General features: G+C 48.4%; 1 protein-coding gene across 1 annotated transcript in view; it reads right to left on the minus strand.

The window, feature by feature from the left end:
• Positions 1-19,502, minus strand: part of Ctnnd2 (catenin delta 2) — a 927,345-nt gene that overhangs the window by 379,813 nt on the left and 528,030 nt on the right. The window contains exon 9 of the mRNA XM_004625202.3: positions 17,676-18,231. Within this exon, the coding sequence (XP_004625259.2) occupies positions 17,676-18,231 (556 nt within the window). The remainder of the gene's footprint in view (positions 1-17,675; positions 18,232-19,502) is intronic.

A 19,502-nucleotide genomic window follows, 5' to 3' on the forward strand; every position in this document is an offset into this window, starting at 1 on the left:
TTTTCATGGGTCCTATTAATTAATAATTTTCAACCCTTTGTGCTCTGTAGCTTCAACTTAATGCAAATTTACTTGATTTTAGGGAAAAGCAAATTTTTGCATATTGTCTCCTAATATTAATATTAGCTTGCTAAAGACTTAATATCATTCAATTGGACTCTTCATATTTGCTATTCACTTTCAAATGTTTATGTGTCAAGCAAAAGAAGGAGGAAAGAAATGACATAGCAGTAGTCATGAGGAAATAAACAGCATGTTTGTCAACTGGCACAGAGAGGCATCCTTTCATTTCTCAGAAAAATAAAACTATCTGCAGAAGAAAACAACTATATGGTTCTACAAAGGAAAGCCTAAAGTAGAATACAGGAATTTATGCTTTTAAAAGATTATATTATGTGTAACCCTTGCGCTCTGGAAGGCTGAGGCAGGAAGACTAAAACTGTGAACTCAAACTGGCCACCTTGGTGACTGCATTCTGTCTTGAAACAAAATATGAGAAAAATGGCTGGGAAGCAGCCCGGTGGGAAGGCCCTCGCTTTCATCTCCAGAGACCAGCATGAGGACAGTTCAAACAAAAGCCCTGTGAAATCAGCTTAGGAAGTGAAAACTACTGATGGAGCGACATCTGAGAAGCATACGAGAGCACTTTTGCAGAGACGATGGAGCCTGGAGAAGGAGCAGATCTTTGCTGTGCAAACCTCCTCCAGGCCAGCTCCTCCTCTGCTGCACGCTCAGAGCTCAGGGGTCAAAGGGTTGGCATCAGCACGCTATGTGATCCGGCAGCACGGCCTATGCAGGAGGCAGCTCCCTGTGGGAGAGGTGACAGTCTTGCAATACTTTGTTGTAGACTGTCAATCTCTTTAAAAAAACCTAGCTTGACATCTAGGATCATTGAGCTCTAGGAAAATAAAGTGCTATCAGCATATCACCACCTTTAAAAGTACAAAAACTAAACACTATGTTGATCAGTGCCATCTCATAGGGGAAAGTTGACGAGAGATGCAACTGGAACCCCTTAGGTCTGAGAAATATCTCATGTGACCTCAAAGAGGGGCACAGAAAGCAAGCTGCGCGCACTCTGCTGCTTCAGAGCTGTACCTGAGAGAGCAAGCAAGCTGGATCCTCCCCTCTGAACTCGATACGCTACAATTTACTGTTTTTAGGGCCGGCGAGACAGCTCAGCAGACTAAGTGCCTGCCTAGGCAAGGCAGGGACCGATCCTTGGTCCTGCATGCTACTCTGGCCCTGCCTCCGGGCAGGCTGAGCCCGCCACCAAGACCAGGCGTGGAGGCGAACACCTGTAATCCCAGCACTAGGGAGGCTGAAAACAGGAGGATCACTATGTGTCCGAGCTGCATAGTGAGACCCCAGGCCAAATACATAAACAAAATTATTTTTCTGCTTCTGATGAGAAGATTTGAAAATCTGCTCCACTACCTCAAAAATCTTAGCATTTGAAGTCCTATAAACTACTTCTTGTGGCTTTAAAGCTAAGTTTACAACCTGCATTTTATTTGCAAGTGAACACTGATCCTCTGAGTTCCCCTACTCATATTTCACACAGCTAAGTGTAAACATACAGGGGTGCCTTAGTTCACCAACTTGATTTTTTCCATGATTCTGGTCACAAACCAAACTGGACGAGCAGTGAATTCAATTTAATGTTTAGGCTCAGTGTTGACCGCACAGTGAGGTTTGATTTCATTCTCTTCCAGTTTGGCTTGCATTTCTAATAAGCTCTCACGCAAAGCTGGTGCTGCAGACCAGACTCACTGGGCGTTCATGTCCCGGGCACCACTGCATGCAGGCACATTTCTCATACAGTGTACGAGCTTTATTTCAGAATGTTTGGAGGGCAAACTATTAATTTACATGTATTCAGTGACAACATCCTCAGCACTGGAGCCGACGCACTTTGGTGTGATGACATAAAGTGATGCCACAGTAACTCAGTTTTGTAAAGGAAGAAAAGCCCTTCCGTCTCTCCATACCCTAAGTTCCGGATGCTCCTGCTTGGCGCTTAGCACCCTTCTGCTGCTGTCACTAAAGCCTTGCCTAGTCACGTCCTCTCTGGCAGTGTACAGAGCTCTGTAGGGTTGGTTGCTGTAATTTTCTGGATTTTTCCAATCCAATTGTATGCAATTATGATCTACTGTAATTATGAACATACGCATGATGGGGCCCACATGCACACCTATCCCACTGGGGACTTGTACCCCCTGATGGGGCTGCCCAGTGGTACAGTCACACACGTACCCCAGTGCTTCAAGCCATCAGGAATGAGTTAAATGTCATCCTTTTTGACAGATAATCGCTGCAATCTGTTGTGACCCCAGTATGTTCCGGTGAGAATAATTTGCCAGCCAAAACCACTACTCAGGACATGGAGTGACTTTGAGCCCGGGATCTCATCTCTCGAAGGCACATGTCCCTTGCTTGTTCTTGTACCTTCTTTCTCACCACAAGTATTTCTTTCCAAGCTTTAGGAAAGTAAGCTTCTTTTGTTCTTTCTGCTAGAGACAGGCATGTGGCAAGGCAGGCGCAGGGGCCGGGGGACACAATGAGCAGTGCAGAGTTTGGCCTCTGGGCACACACGATGGCCATCCCCATGTCTATTTCTGGCTCGCGGGCCTGTCGCTTCTTGCCAGTCAGGAAGCCAATGCTACTGTCATGTTACAACTCACACTCAGCTCCGAGTAGATGGGGAGTCTGTAGGAGTTATTTGTCTAAGACACCCCGCACAGCGAACACAGTAGGCCACCAGGGATGGCGCGGCAGCTGTTGCTTTCGGATACTTACCGCAGGACAGAGAGATGGTGGCTCCGAGGTAGCTGGCACGTTGCTGGTGTTTCTCAAAACGCCACATGCATGGAACTGCCCTGATTGGAATGCAGGTTCTGCCTCAGGGGCTTCGAGGAAGGGCCCGAGATCGTGCATCTCTAACAAGCTCTCAGGCGAGGCTGGGGCTGCAGGCCTGGCTTGAGGAGCCAGGAGCTGCAGGTCTAGCTGTGAATGTGTACCTGCCCGCTACAGGACTTCTGCTGTGAGGCCTAGAGGCAGAGAGATGGATGCCAGTCTCCGTGCCATCCCAGGCAAACAAAGTAACCTCAATAAAGGCACAGGCCAAAGTGCAGCTGGGGGCTGGTCATACAGGCGGCGGCTTGGCATAGGCTCAGCAGCCCCACTCCGCACACGGGCTGGGTGCAAGCAGTGATGACGCACGCACGTGATGACGCATGCACGCGATGACGCACGCACGTGAACCTTTTGGGGCTGCTGCAGGGATCCTGAGCTAAGCTCCAGGAGGCCACGCCCACACCACAGGGCCACCAAGGCATGGTTCAGTAGGCTGGCTGGAGCAAGTCACTTTCAGCGAGAGGGGGAGGAAGAGAGGGGATCATCAGAGGGGGAGAGATAGAGAAGGGGAGAGAAGGGAGAGACAGACAGAAACAGACGACGGAGGGAGGGAAAGGGAGAGAGGAAGAGAGAGAGAGAGAAAGAGATGGAGGGGGCGGAAGAGACACAGAGACACAGAGAGAAGGAGGGGAGAGGGAGAGAGAAAAAGAAAGAGAGAGATGGGGAGGGGGAGAGTGAGAGGGGGATAGAGAAACAGACAGAGAGAGAAAGACAGAGACAGACAGAGACAGAGATAGAGGCAGAGACAGAGACAGACAGTGACACAGAGGGACAGAGAGAGAGGCAGAGACAGACAGAGAAAATGAATGTATTTTTCCATCAACAGGACAGACTTCCAGACATGTGTGGCATGGTACACCCTTGCTGTGATCACAGAGTTTCTCTAGTGGTTCTGGCAAAGTGGGTATCTAGAGTCCCTAAACTGCCACAGTGCACACAAGCAAGCTAATCTCCATGCTTTTCTGCCCTAAGAGATCATGTGGCATGCATCTGGGAGACTTTTGGACATTTTTTTTCTGGCATGAGGAGCCCATCTCTGAGCAGGACTTCAAGAGATGGATCTAGGGAAGGAGACTGTTTGGTCACTCTCTAGATGCCTCTGTTAAGTTACCTAGCCTGGAGCATCTGAGTTAAGTCTAAAATACACAGAACAAGATGCAGGAGCTTAAGAAGTACATGTCAAAGTTTGGCCTTTGGCAGACCCTGTAAGCAAGGACTGAGAACAGCCTCTCGGGAACACCCAGCTGGGGATGTGGAGCTGGGGGCTCTCCTCAGAAGCAGATCTGCTTTCTGAAATTTCCAGGAAGGTAACAGCACCTCTGAGAGCAGAGGAGAGAGGGCGAGGCTGGGTTTCGTCCTCACTGGCCACCCTGCAGAACGCAGTCAGCCGAGGATTCCCAGGAGCGGTTGGTGATTGCCAGATAGGAGAGCAGGGCCTTTCCTGCCTAGGTCTGCTCCCTCCCTTCTGGGGTCTCTGGGAAGGCCTTCGGGCTGCACAGGTGGAGCGCCTGAGGAAGGGACTTTCTGGGGCAGCTGTTCTGCGGCTGGAGGCTGCCCTGGGTTCAGTGCTGGGTGTGTTCGTGGGGGTGGCAGCAGGACTGTGCCAGTCGTGTGTGTGCTGTGAACTTGGCGATCTTGGTTGCCACAGCTTCAGGCAGAAGCTGGTACTGTTACATCTGAGCATCCAAGCCCTTCTTGGCAAGACTGGGTGGGCTTTAGGGCTAGGGGCTCAATTCTGAATTATAATCCCTTTGCGGAGATGGGCCAATAAGTAAGACCTGTAGATTTAACTCTGCATGCACATCTAATAGGTGCAGTTAACTTCTACCTGGAAGGGGGCTGGTATTGAAAATCTGCTTCCGAGCCCTTCTCCTCCCTGGCTGGTGGAGACCTACAGCTTTGTGCCCTACTAGCTTTGAATGGCCCCAGTGAATTCCAGGAGCAAAGTGACCTGCTCTTTGGTGCTTTTCTCCTTAGCTGCTTACCCCCATCTTTAATGGCCAGTCTCACGTTCACACAGACTCTCTTCTATATCGACTGGGGGGGGGGTGAAATTCAACAAAGGCTCTTTCATTTCTCAGTAGCTGTATCTTCACACCCCATCCATGCCACACCTGAATACTGCATCTGGAGTCTGGCATCCAGACCTGACCTTTATGGGTAGTGGTGGATGTTTCCAGGAAAGAATTCAGACCATGGTGTGTCTGGTCTGTCTTTCTTGCTGTTATTGCACTGAGATGGAAACAGGACAGACAGACAGACAGGCAGGCAGGCAGGCAGGCAGGCAGGCAGGCAGGCAGGCAGGTAGGCAGGTAGGCAGAGGCCTCTAAAGCAGGCTCACTCTGTTTTTCAAAATGCCGAGTGCTAGAGGAACTAAAGCCATTTTCTGATTCGATTCTGAGGCTAGGGGCAAGGGTGAAATTTTCAATGTATGGACAGGGAGAAAGCTTTGCCAGAGAAAGGCAGGCTTCAGCATGCTGTTTTCCTTACCAAAGTTGTTGCAGTATTTTGCAAAACTATGTCAACTAGGATATTTTCCACCTCAGTAGAAGAGACCTTTTACTCGGATTGCTTTACAGCACTACCACTGATAAACCGCGCAGGTACCCTGTTAGAATCGGGACAGTCAGCTCCCCAAGTGAAAAGCTGAAAGGCATTATCTTCCTTTGATTTTTCTGTAGCTTCACTTTTTGTTGACCCCCACAGAGTAGCCTTTGCAATAATTTCAGAAGAAAAAGGCAGCGTTAATGCTCAACCAAATTTAAAAGAATACGACAAACAGCTGAATCTATTAATCATTCTCTATATTTACATTTTATAACTCTTCTACATCAATATTTTGCTAATTTTTATTATTCTGCTCAACAGAAAATTTGGCACACCTAACTAGAGTTTGAGAAGAGAGGAATTATGTTGTATAATAAACAGCTCTGCGAAGATTCAGTTTTCTTTAGATTCTTTTCATCTTAAAAGTTTTAATATTTGCGTATTTACATGTATGTTCTAAAGCTTCATTTGGTGCTGGGTTACATCCTCAGAACCGTCAAGGAATAATGGTTATGGTCATTAAATCCTTATTCCCTAACAGCATTCACACTTGATGGGGCCAGTGGATAGCTGGAGTTTCCTCAGCCACTGCTGCAAGGCCATCCTTACCCAAGGAAGACAATATGAAGCCAGCAACTGGGGCAGGACTCCGTGACATCAACCACACTCCCATAGCCCAGAAAGCCAATTTGTGCTGGGTCTTCCTGGCCACAAGCCTGCAACACGTCTGTACGAATAGGACCAATGTGAAGGGTGCTGCTTACGTGCGAACCCAGTGGAGTGGCTGCTGGGGTCTGTGGGCTGGCATCTCCCCACCATTCTGGTCATGTCACTGCAGGCAAAGGCTTTGAGAACCCAGGACACATAGCTCTTCCCAGGAACAGGACTGTGTACGTGCACGAGGGGCCCCAGAGACAGCCTCTGTCTCTTCTGCTATGTGAGCACACCGCAAGATGGGCTGGGAACCAAAAGTGGCTCTCACTCGACCAACAACCTACCGGCACCTTGATCTTGAACTTTCTCACCTCCAGAGTGGTGGAAATTAAGTTTCCATCATTTGTAAGATTCACAGCTTCCGGAATGTGGCTGTAGCGACACAAAAGGACGGAACCACACCAGCATGTCGTTGTTTACAGCACTGTAGCAGGTTGTGGACCACTTGAGAAGACGGCCATAAGTGTGTGTGTGTGTGTGTGTGCGCACGCGCGTGCATGTACGCATGTGCACGCTACATCCTTGAGATATTACCCTGACTTCCCTCTTCTGTGTGAACTGCAGGCACCACAGCTTATCTCCGAGGGGACATTCTGATCGCACTGCCATGTTGCCGGTCCACACACAGCATTAAGGAGCGTCACGACACGTAGCTGCTTCCAGCTGCAGCGGGAGCTCCCCTACGTAGACTACGTGACCTGGGAACAGCCCTCCCTCCCCCCAGAAGGCCCCACAGTGCCCTGGGGAGACGTGCGGGTGCCAGGCAGGGTGCACGCTGTTTATTTTCACGGTCTCCTAATTCTTCATCCGTGCTCTCGCTCTGTACATGAGCCGAGGCCTCCATCCCCAGCTTTCTAGGTTTGTGTGAAAAAGATGACTGAGCCCTGAGGAAGACAGAAAACCATTTTCCAAAGAGCCGTGACGCCCAGAGGTCAGGGACAAGGCTCTTTCTTTCATAGATTTTCAATACTCATGGAGCCAGCTTTTTCTGTTAGCTGTGGCTAATTTATAAACATTTTGTTCACTTTAGGGAAAACATGCTACCTCCTTTTGTTTTCACTTCAGTTTGTACTAACGATGACATTTGGGTATCAACGGACTATGGCCATTTCGTTTTCTAGCTAACTTTACCAGAGTCAGCCAAAATACCTGTTTAAGGTATTTCCTGAATGAGGCAAGCTGAAGGCTCCGAAATCTTTGGGGGTCTCATCTGCTACCCTGGAGGAACTCACACGCATACTAGTTTATTTTTTTTTTAATTTTTTTTTAACTTTATTTATTTATTTATTTTGTGTGTGTGTATGGCCAGCTCAGCCCACCAGGGGGCGGGGCTGGCTGGCATGTGGTGCTGGGGGATTGAACCGCGGTCCCTGTGCTTTGCTTGGCTTAGCTTGTTCTAAGTAGGTGCTTTAGACCACTGACCCATCTCACCAGCCCACGCATACTAGTTTAAATGCTCTTCTCCTTTGGATTGCAGGAAAGCACAGCATACTCTTTCCTTAGTATTAAAGTTAGTTTCTCTCATGTGGCTGAGACAATAACTATTTAGATCTCATTGGGAACAGACTTCAGAGATCTTATGTTTTTTTTTAAATTTTATTGTTTTTTAAAATATATTTAGGGGCTGGGGAGATAGCTCAGTGGAATAAGCACTTGCCTGGCAAGTGCAAGGTCCTGAGTTCAATCCCCAGTACTGAAAAAAAAAAAATTATTTATACGGGGTCTACAGGGTCTCACTGCATAGATTGGACTCGTAGTGCTCCTCTTGTTTTCAGCCTTCCAAGCACTGGGATTACAGGCACACGCCACCACGCTCAGTCTCAATCGCCATTTTAGTGTCCCCCAGGGGTGGGGATAGAACCCCTGTCCCTGTGTCTGCCTAAGCAGGCGCTTTGATCTGCTGAGCTATTTGGCAGGCCCTGACTTTAGAGATGTTAGATATTTCAATTTTACTCAATCTACTGGGAATGTATGTGTGCACGCGAGTACTTTTGCAGCCATATTCCACTGACTTTAGATTCAGAAGCAAGTACTGTAAACTGAAGAACGGCGACGGTGCTCCAACACCCGTAGCACTCTCCCCGTCCCTGGGTGCTAGGCCCCAGCTGTGGAGGACAGTGCTGGCGGTCGATCAGCACGGGCACTGGGCTCTTTGTCTCTGGGTCTTCATGCTCCCGTCCTGTGTTTCCTTTCATTATTCTACCGGGCACATGAAAGCAGCCCCCACTCACATCCTGGGCGCTGGCTCCTGCTCGTCTTAGCCACAGGCCCAGAGAAAACAAGATGGCATCTCTGAGGTTAGTGCAGCACACTATGACTCTGCTTGCCACATAGCCCAGTTCTCAAAGGGAAAAAGAGCTTTCCTGGGAGTCGGCTCATTTATGGGGTCCCAAAGCTAGTCCTGGGATAACCCTCTCTTCAGTCTCTTCAAACAATCTCACCCACAGTCCCTAATTCTTATACATTCTTGGAACCTTCAACTAGGAGTCAAATAAATAAAATAAATAAATAAATAAAGGCTCCTTACTTAAAAACTCATGGGATGATGCTGTGGTGTGTGTGTGTGGCTGTCACCTGCAGGCCATGTGTTGGGAGCCTGGTCACAGGTGATACAGCGGGAGGTGCTTTAAGAGGCGGGCCACCGGGGCATGCAAGCCAAGTAGGTCACGAGAGGCACTGACTTGGCAGTGACGCATGTGGTTGTGGGGATCCCTTTTAGTTCTCGAGAGAAAAGTTGTTTAAAAGGCCCCTGCCTCTCTCCGCCTTCCTGTCCACCATGTGACCTCTCCTCCCACCATGATGTCATCTGCCAGGCCAGACTCAGCCACAAGGACCACCGGAAGACATGTTTCATTTCTCACAATCCTCAGCTTTCCCATGTGCAGACTTGGATCTCCAGTCTCTAAAACTGTGAGCTAACTAAGCCTGTTTTTTCTTCATAAGTAGCTAATTTAGAGTATTTTGTTACAGCAATAGGGAATGAACTAATGCACACAAAGTATTTTACCTGAGAAAGCTCAGTGCCTCTGAATGCAGTCAGAACTCCAGGGAGCTAGTGTGAGAGGAGAAACCTTCACATCAGATCCAGCTCCCACATCACTGGAGCTCTAATCTCCACATTAACTCAACAGGATTCAGGGCTCCTCTACATATTCACTTACAAGGAGGGAAGAACTCTCTCTAGCTCTCCCTCAGTTTGATTTGCATTAATCACAAATGCAGCCTATTGAACTCAACCTGGAAGGCTGCCTTCCTTGAATAACCCTTCCCTTCCCTCCTGGGTCCCTGTCCCTCTTGAGAGTTCCTCACCTCTGATTTTCTCTCATGGTTCAAATAATCACTACATGCTACAAGCACCTTGTTGGCTGATTTCACTTCTACCCTCCTTCCAGTCAGATGAGTTGCATTGTGGGTTCTATTTTTTTTCTCTCTGAATTCCCCATAGATCCGCATAAGAGTTATAAGAGTCATAATGTATAGAGTTTTCTAACAAATGGGCCACTTAATAACCAATGGACAGGCACAATCTCATATGGTCTTTGTAAGGCTATGTAGCATTGTCACAGTATTGTTATCCCCAGTACAGGGCAAGCAAACAATCTCCAAGAAGGCCCCTCTTGTTCGCCAGCAGATCCAGTGTGATTTTACTCCAGATTCTCTGTGCTGGCTGTCCCTGATGCCTCAGATATTGTTCCAGATACCCACATGCTTTCCCCATTCCTTCTCCCCAATGTTGGCTCAAATGCCATTTGATCATGACACTTGATCTCCCGTCCCCTTCATCTTTCTCCCTGACCTCTTCTCATCATCTAGCATCTTACCTAAAATAGAGCATGAAATCCAAAGAGCACCAGGGCTCTGGCCTCTGATGTTTGCAGGCAAGTGTCCAGTCCCTGGAAGAGCATCTTGAATGAAACAGGTGCTCAGCAGAAGCCTGCTGACCTGACTCAAGCCAGCATAGGTCGTGGATACAGGCAACGCCGAACCACAATACTCCCTCACAATACTCATGATCCAAATCATCATTTGTTGCCTTAAAACCCATGACTACCACCTTGTGAATTACTTGGGGAAACTCAGTGGACTAATAATACATCTCCTTTCCCCTCATCAGCAATGAACATATTTACTCGTGTGTATGTGTGTGTGTGTGTGTGTGCGTGCATGTGTGAGCATGTGTGTACTTTTCTGTCCTTGACAATGGTATTGGCCAGACCTACTGGGATTTGCATCACAGTGCTCAGCTTTCTCACGTGCAGTCCCCTTTCCCTTCTTCGCAGTCTCCTTCCCCCTGGCTTTTCCCCCAGGACTTCTCTTGACTATCCTCCTCATCAGTACACGCTGCTTCTTGGATCTCATTTCCTCCTTTTATTTTATGGTCTTATTAGCAGAAGAGATGGATCTCCTGAGCTCTTGCAAGTGTAACATATTAGATTCTCGCTTTGCAATGGACAGTTGGCTACGTGTGGATTGTTGGCTACGTGTGGATTTAGGCGGAGAATTACTTGCCCTCTGTGCATGTGAGCAGCGCCTCATTCTCTGCCATTTGATATTGTGACTGCTAAGTTAGGGAGAGTCTGTTTTATTTCTCTCAATAGACTTTAGGGTCTTCTTTTATCTTGGCGCTTTGAAATTTCACGATGTGCAGTAGGCAGTGCTGTCTAGCCTGAGCAGGGGTGTTTCCTGTGAGGTCATGCAACGCAGCTCTGAGGAACTCTTCCGTATAACTTCTTCCATAATGTCTCTCTCCACTCTTTCTGAGACTCTGGTAATGTGTTAGATCTCAGTGATATGTTCTTTATGGCTTTTTTGGGTATTATTCTCATATTTTCTGTCTCTTCCCCCTTACATTCTAAATTCTGAGTGATTTCTTTAACAATTTCCTAGTTACTCTGTCATGGGTAGTTATATTTTTGTAGCCTAGAAAGATTTTCCTGTTCTTTGATACTTTCACATACCATCTAGCTTTTATTTCATGAATTCAAGATCGTCCTAAATCCTCTTCAATTACTGAGTCCAAAGTTTTTGCTTATTTCTTGTAATTGTTTCTATCCCAGAAATTTTCTGAGACATGTTTTATTTCTGTTTTTGTTTCACCCTTTGATGTCACTAATTCTTTCTCATTCCTCAGTAATCTCTGTGAATTTGTCATATTTGAAGAGGAAAAACACCAGGGGCAGCTTTTTGCATTATGAATAGAAGTGTTTCTCTCTAGGCATTGTTCCTCAGTTAGTCTGTGATGAGAAGGGACAGCTGTGCAGGCTGACTGTGCTCCCCAAGAGCACCATGCAGGACAAGAATCCCTCTTACACAGTTTAGAAGAAAGCTGTGCAGAAAGCCTTTTTGGATACAAGCTTCTGAGGAGGGCCTGGGGCCCAGAGACTTGGTCAGTGGAAGCGCAAGAGCTCTCTGTGGTGGGGAGAGTTCCCTAGTAAGGTCTCCTTTCAAACAAAGTGTGGCACCTGCAGTTGACAGGGCATCTTCCACCTGTGCAAGGAGATTACGGCAGTGATCAGTATCCCTTGTTGACCACAGTCTAACTAGAAGACCCGACCTGGGATTCTTGGTCTTTTCTTAAGTATGCATGTATGTATGATTTTACTTCAAGTGATGGTGGGGTGTGTCTAGTGCTTGAGAAAGCAGAACACACATGAAAACTGTTCCAGAGTTTATCTGTGAGCATTTAAAGGACCAACTCCAGGAAGTGAGGTTTAAAGGGGCAGCGAGAGCCAGGTGTCACCTGCCTTTTGACCAGGTCTCAGGGTTTTAAGACTGATGCATTACTTGCTCAAGCAGCGCTTTCATCGAGAACCTGATGCCAGAATAGGCAGTTTTGGCTTCCTGCAAACAGGTGCACATGGAAGTGCTAGCCCCTCAGTGGATGGATCTGAAGTTCTCCGAGACACAGAATTAGTACCTTATAAAGCACAAATCAATTAGATACTGAGTGTCAATCCCACAAGCCTTGATGAAATACCTTTACATATTAGATCTGTTTTAATTGAAATCATTAGCTAAGAATTTATAGTTCATCGATATTATTTTATGCCAAAGTAAGCTTCTGATGTTTGACAACTTATTTATAAGCCCGGCTTCTATTTCTCACAGGATTGGTTTTGTTCTAAACTCAGAAAGTGAAAGCATCCTGTTATTTTTTTACCAAAGCACACGAACTTTGGTATTAGTAAAGCCACAGTCAGCATGAGGTCAGCAAAGCTTTGAGACGCGTTTGCTTTCTTCACGTTATGACTGAACTGAGTTAAGTCCTTGCCCTTGATGTGCCCCTCTGGGGGTACGAAGGTACACTCTTTCTACTCATGTGTCATGTATACTACCCAGCCCGTGCTGGACTCAGAGAGAACGAGGTTCAAATCACATCCCTGCCACTTCCAGACAAGGAGTTTTGGGCAAGGGATGTATCATTAAGGAACTTAGCTTTCAAGCTGTAGGATGGCTCTAAAATTACTCTTGCTCCACTAAGTTATTGGAGACACTGCCTGAGATAACATGTGCAGCGTCTGGCACAGTGGCTGCATGGAGCAAGGGCTTTATAGTGCAGTACGTTTTCTCGGCATACTTTTATTTGTCATTAATATTTAATAGGGTCATTCAGCAAAATAAATAAATTTAACTCTTTTAATTTATCAAAAATGAAAGTAAGCAAACCTATTGGTCAGAACAATGTAAAAATTGGGTTATGCATTTTTCCTTAGCCCTTCTCTTCCTCTCCACCTTTAATGTGCTCATTATGGAACAAGAGTAAGTTTAGTGACTTCATTTAGGAGGAAAGAAAAGCGACACAGGTAGCTTTCTGTATCCCTGGCCTGCTTCCCTTCATCCATCCTCCACACAGCTGCGAGAATGATGTGTAGTATGCATGTGAGATCACATCTCTGGTGTGCTGGGAGAGGACACGAGAAGCCCTCCACACGGGGCACACAGCCCACGCCTCTCTCAGTGCTGTGCCTGTCCCCACCACCACCACTCAGCTTTGCGAAGAACACTGACTTGCTAGTCACTTCTGCACCACCACTCACTGTGTGCAGCTCCACCTTCTGCATTTGTCCCAGCTATCTTTCTCACTTGTTACCATTTTACGGCTTAGTTTTGGAATCACCTAAAAAAAGGACTTCCAGAACTGCTTCAGAGGGTGGCAGTAATGACGGGAGAGTGTGTTTGAAGCACGAGGGTATATTTCAGTATGTTTTATTTTAATAAATTAAAAAAATTTAATTTAAATAATAAAAATATATTTTGATCACACCTAGATAGTACCTGAACTTATGTCCAAAATTGTAAAAATAAAGACTACGATGACCCCACTTATAGTGGAAAACATTCAGGCGAAGGCATCTAAGGAAGAATCACTGTGTTGCAGAAGCTAGGAAATTGATCAAATGTGTGTGTGTAGGTGGGACTAGGCCTCAGTGCCTAAAGCAAAAAGCTGCCTCAGTCTTGGGATAAACATCCTGGCTGGGTAAGGTCAGCTATTGGTTGCTAGGCAACCTTGTGCTACGTGTTACTAACTTTGCAAAAGTATAAAGTACCATTTTGTTGTGCATTGCCTTAGTCTTGCCCATCAGGCAGGCCAGTAACCACCTAGCCTAGCTTTTGTCTTGTCTATCTCTTCTCATTCCTGCCTCATTTCTCCCTGGATGGAACTGGTCTGACCGAGAGCAAAGGATCCCCACAGAGCTGGCTTTCCAATCAGACATCACTGTGTGTTGATAAAGGTGGTATTCAAAAGCAAAAGAAGAACACTACTGAGAGATCTTTGGGCTCTGATGATTGCATCTGTGAGAAATTAAACTTTTCTAGGCTCAATCTGGACTTCAGTGTTCTCAGAGAGCTAGAGGCCTGAGGTCTCTGGGCAGCCTTCATCAAGTTTGGCCACCAGCAGGATTCAGTGGAAAACACAGATGTGTGTGTCCTGACCTCTGCAGCTGGCGATGAGACTCCTCAGACAGAATGTGCCTGCTCTGGAAATGCTCGAGGCTAAACAAAACCTTGAAAAATTTCTTCGAGTGCATGCCCAGCTCTACTTGTCGCACACACTGATTGAGACAGGCAACCAACATGCATCCAAAACCCATGTTTTCCCCACTACTCCAAAGCCAGCCAGCACCCTCTGCAGCCAGCCTCCTCTCAGTCAACAGCTGCCCATTCTGGCCATAGGATCAGTGGCGTCCTCAGTTCTCGTTCTCTGGACATCACCACCTGTCCATGAGGGAAGCCCACTGGCTCTATGATATTCACAGCATTGCATAGCTTTGTGTCACCTCCAGTGTGACCCTCCACGCCCCAGGTCAGTGGCCTCTGGCCCTGATGATCACCCTCACACCCAATTTACCTTCCTGCTTTCACCCTTGCTCCTGAAAGTCTGTTCTTGACACAGCAGTCAGAGTATGCCCGAGCCTGGGCCACTCTCTGCTCCAGCCCTCAGATACCCAACTGCCAGGGCTCTCCCGATCTACTGCCCAGCCCCAGCCCACTGGCCAACACACTGATGTCACAGCACTGCTGTGTCCTTGACTGCAGCCCCAGGGCTGCTCTGCGTAAGCTTCTGAGCTTGCATTCCTTTCTTTTCAGAGCACCCATTGTCCAGCTACGCATGGGGCCAGCCTACTCACTTCTTCAAGTCTAACTGGAAAGACACCTTCTATTTAGGGTTTTCCTTTGCCACCCTACCAAATGCATTATTATTATTATTATTATTATTATTATTGTTATTATTATTGACACAGGATCTGTCTCATCCTAGGCTGCTGCTTACCACTGAGTTTTAATTTCATTTGGAGATAGGGTCATATTAAATTGCTCAGCCTGGCCTTGAATTTGAGCTCTTGCCTCAGGCTCCTGAGTAGATGGGATTTAGGCTTGCACCACCTTGCTGGCTGGAAGTGTTTACTTTGATGATTTTTTTTTTTTTAATCCTTTCGATTTGAAACAAAGACAGAGATTACAATTGGTTTCCTATCTCTAGGGCCTAGATCAGCAGCAGTGCATAAGAAACACAAAATAAATGATGAAATGAGTTGATTAGGAAGGGAAGTGGCTCTGCTGTGCTCATACTTCCTAGCCATTGGTGGCAGGTCTTCCAAAACCCTTTAAATCCAAAAGTCACTTTTCAGTCTTGTTTCAAACTTGCTCTGTCTACAAGCAAGCCAGGACTTGGAATATTGCGATGCCTGGAATGGTATAAAGGACATGGAACTGAGCGTGGAGTCCAAAAGTGCCGAGATTCCTGAGCTCACAAATTCTACAGCACCTCTCCTGTTCCTGCCCTGAGTCACAGATTGTTAAATGGAGCATGGCAACCAAGTGTTGACACACCATGATAGAATAACCTTAAGCGCAAAAATACCAGAAGCAATTTGTGAAAAAAAAAAGTTTAAATGAATATTTAAAAGCATGCATGTTAAACAAATATATTAAACATTAAAGGTATCTATCACAGCTCGAAAATTAAGATTCTTCAAAAGCATATTGAGTTTGGTTTTCTCTTACTAGGTAGTAAAATCAAATACTGCCAGCAACAATCTGAGGAACAGATGCAAACAGGGAGGAAAGCGAAGGCCTAAGGGGATATGTTGCTCAAGTGGATTTCTCTTTCTGGTTAAAAGAAGCTCCTTTACCCTTAAGCAAATGTTGTGGCTTGTGTCTAGATGTCCCTTCAGGGCCTCATGGTGTCCTCAGTGGGGCTTTTTTCAAAGTGGCTGGATCTAGAGTGTGTAATGCTGGGATTGCTTCAGGGTGCAGAGCTAGCCTCAAGGGTGCAAGGGCTGTGGTGTGAGTGCTACCTGCTCTAAGTATCCTGGATGAGTTAGAAGGGGTAGCGAGAGCTGCGGTTGTCCCTTGGTGCTTTGCTGCCTTCTGCCCACCACAAACTTTCTTCTTTGTGATGTCTGTCTGCCACACTACAAGCCTGCCTTAGAGCAAGCACCTTACGGACTGAAACCTCTACAAACTGTGATTTAAATCAAGAGTCTACCTTTTCATTTTGGAGGTTGCGTATTTTGTCTCAGCGATGAGAGAATAGTAACTAAAACACCAACCAGCTGTAGGTGTGTGACAGTGTAGCATACATGCAGATACACACAGGCACACACCCCTGCACACATACCCCAATTCCTCTGAAACATCCACTACATGCACTAGGACACAAGCAATTTTTATTCACTCCTGATCCCCTTGCTGGCTTACTGATCCCCTTGCTGGGCTCCTCTTGTACACTATTCTTGCGCCTACACACTCTCCCTATATATTTAGCCCCCTTTTCTCACTGAAGGGTATTGTGGAATCTGTACCATACAGAACCAGAGGAGGAAGAGCTGGAAGCAAAGACTCCGGACTCCTCCCCCAGGTAGGTGCCCAGTGAAGCTGGACTCCGCAGCCTCAGTTCCTCTCCATGCCCCCACAGCCGTGCTCCTTGGCACCATCTAGCAATTTACATCACCAAATCTTGGTGTCTGTTTCCCATGATGCACTTCCAACTAGCTTGTTGCTCCTGGCTCTCCACATGATAGATGCTCTGGTCCTGGCACAAAAGTAGGCACTGATGACTGTTTCCAAAATTCTCTGTGCCTTGGAGAGGCAGGGAGGCAGGAGATGGTTTTCAGTTTAGCACACACACCTAGCATCACTTGGTGGGCAGCCCACATCCTGCTAAACCAGACTTTCACACCCAGTCACTGTGCTAAGTAAAGACACCCCTGGCCACCTGCTGGGGCCTGCAACAAGTTTCTTTTCCATGCTCTTTATCTTTACAGCCATCCGTGTGCGTCAAGGAAGGAAACAGCAGCATAGCATCTGTTAGCAGAGGGACACAACTGTCAAATACTCCCTCAGGGTCAAGAATGGGCAATAAATCCTGGTCACGCCTCAGGTGTTTCAGTAGATGCAGGTGGTCTTTCAGTCATGGTGTCTAATTTGAGGTAAGCATGTGATGCCAAGAGCAAAGATTTCTCAGCTGCTTTGGGCACCATCACAGAAATGTGCCCTCTCCTAAGCTGACAGAGAAAAGTACGCATCCGCCTCTCCCTCCCTATCTTAAAGCAGTGAAGGAGTTCAAGGGACTGAGCTGCTTTTCCAGGACCCCTCTAGCCTGTATAAGTCAAATATCTGATCTGGAGAATTCCTCACTTTCTCTGATATCTCATGTTTAGGGAGTAAAGGTGATGGCCTACGTAAGGCAATTGTTACTTGGGTTGCCTTTCTCTGGATATAATCAGCAAGTCTGTGTGAGTTTTTGCTACTCTCTTCAGACTGGGGAGAGAGGGGTTTAGTGAGGCAGAGTACCAGTGAGCAGAAACCGACAGCCACGTTTTGGGAGAGCTACGGAGACAGTCATTGCAGGAAACCCCTGGCACCACCAACAGCCCGCACATTCTGCAAACCGGCCCAGCCCGGGCCCAGCCCCGCTTTCCGTGGACTGGCCAGCGCGCTCCCCACCACACCACGCGCCCAGGTGAGCCGCACCAGGTGGCGGCGCCCTTTACCTGCCAGGCTGCCCGGCCGCTGGAGGGTGGCTGTGGCATACAGCTCCTGCGAGTGCTTGCTGTACTGCTCGGACGCGTGGACCAGGCGCTTGGTGGGCGACAGCGTGGCGTAGGTGCCGATGGTCGAGCTCAGCTGGTGGATGGGCGAGGAGGAGATGGTGGACTGCACGGTGGGAGGCGAGGTCACGCGGATCGGGGACAGGCCGGCCGAGGACACGACGATGTTGATGGGCGAGCTGGTGCTGTAGGACTTGGCCAGGCGGCTGGGCGACTGCTTGGGCGAGGAGCCGCGCGGCGCGGCGTAGGCGGCGCCCTCGGGGGCAGAGCCTCCGCGCTGCAGCTTGGTGGGCGACCCGCCCTGGGGCGCGGCGAGCGGGGATCCCCCGCGCGGGGGCGCGGGCAGCGTGGAGCTGGAGTAGTAGAGCGCGGCGGCGGGCGGCGCGTCGGGCAGGTGGAAGGCGCTGCCCAGGCTGGGCGCGAAGGGCTCCCGCGGCGGCGGCGGCGGCGGGGGTGCGGGCTCAGTCCCCGCCAGGTGCCCGGCCCGGCTGGTCGTGCCCTGTGCCCGGGAGAGGAGAGAACACGCGCGCTTAGCCCAGGGGAAGCGGAAGGCGGGAAGACTACCGAGCGCTGGGATGGAGACCAGAGCCCACGCCCCTTAATCTTCCCAGGCCAGTTCTTTCTTTTGCCAGCAGAGAGAAAGCCTAACTAGCAAAGAGAGGCTGGCGGCAGGAGAGTCACGTCTTGCCCAGGACACAGGTGCTTGCGCACAGTGCTGGGGGGATAGTGGGTGGGCAGGGGCACTGCAATAACTACACCCAGAAAGCCCGCCAAAGGTCACTCCGCAGGGCGACCGTCATTCCCCTCCAGGCACTCCCCGTCTGTTTCCATGGAAAAATCAGGCCTTAAATATCACCGCCTGTCACTTTCTCGGACATACTTTCCACCCCGCCAACTGGTCGGGGCGCATACTTATCTGGAGGACATCAGGAATAAACAGACTTAGAATTTATTCCACTGCTAGTTTGTTGCAGCTTCTTCAGAGAGAAGAAATATTAAACAGAGCGAAAGGGGGAGGGGAGAGCCAGAAGGAGTAGGCTTGGGCTTTGAGGTCTTAAACAACACAATTCCAGAGGAGTCGCAACAGTCCAAAACGACTCCGGTTCTAGATTTTAGCCCTGAACTCCGGATCTTTCAGCGTGGCTGCCTGCCTTCTCTAGGTTGCCGCTAAGAGCCCCCTGCAGCTGTGTCTTCCAAATGAAAGGCAGTTAACACAAAGCACAGCCAGGGCTGGGGTGGAGCTGGAAAGACAGTTGGAGGGGAAGGCGCTTTCCTTGAATCTCTTCCAGAGACAAATTTGCATGCGAATGAAAACACTACATTGTCAGCTATTTCCAGGAGGTCTGGGATCTTCCAGGCTTTCCCTGGGAGAAAGGATTCTGAGAACCCGCTGCAATGAAAAGTGGACAAGACCATACCCAGAAGGAGAGACACTGGAAAGTGAGGTGCAGAAAGCAGGGGTGCGGCCCAGGGGAAAGGAGAGAGGGCCAGCAGGACTGTGGGAGAGGCTGCAGGTGGCCCCGTGAAAGGGCTCCTGTGGCTCACTCCTGTCGGCGAACGGCCATTCCCAAGAGAGGCGGGCACTTGGAAGGGCACAGAGACAGCACTGCAGGTTGCTGCTGGGATGCCTGCGCCACCCCTGGAGCGTTCAGTGAGGGACACCAAAATCCTCCACTCCCAGCAGTGTGTGAGAGAGGGCTGAACAAGATTTGTGGAAAGACATGTTCGGTGCAGGGTGTGTGTGTGTGTGTGTGTGTGTGTGTGTGTGTG

The sequence above is a fragment of the Octodon degus genome, unplaced genomic scaffold (genome assembly GCF_000260255.1).
Source record: "Octodon degus isolate 3935 unplaced genomic scaffold, OctDeg1.0 scaffold00008, whole genome shotgun sequence".
NCBI lineage: Eukaryota > Metazoa > Chordata > Mammalia > Rodentia > Octodontidae > Octodon > Octodon degus.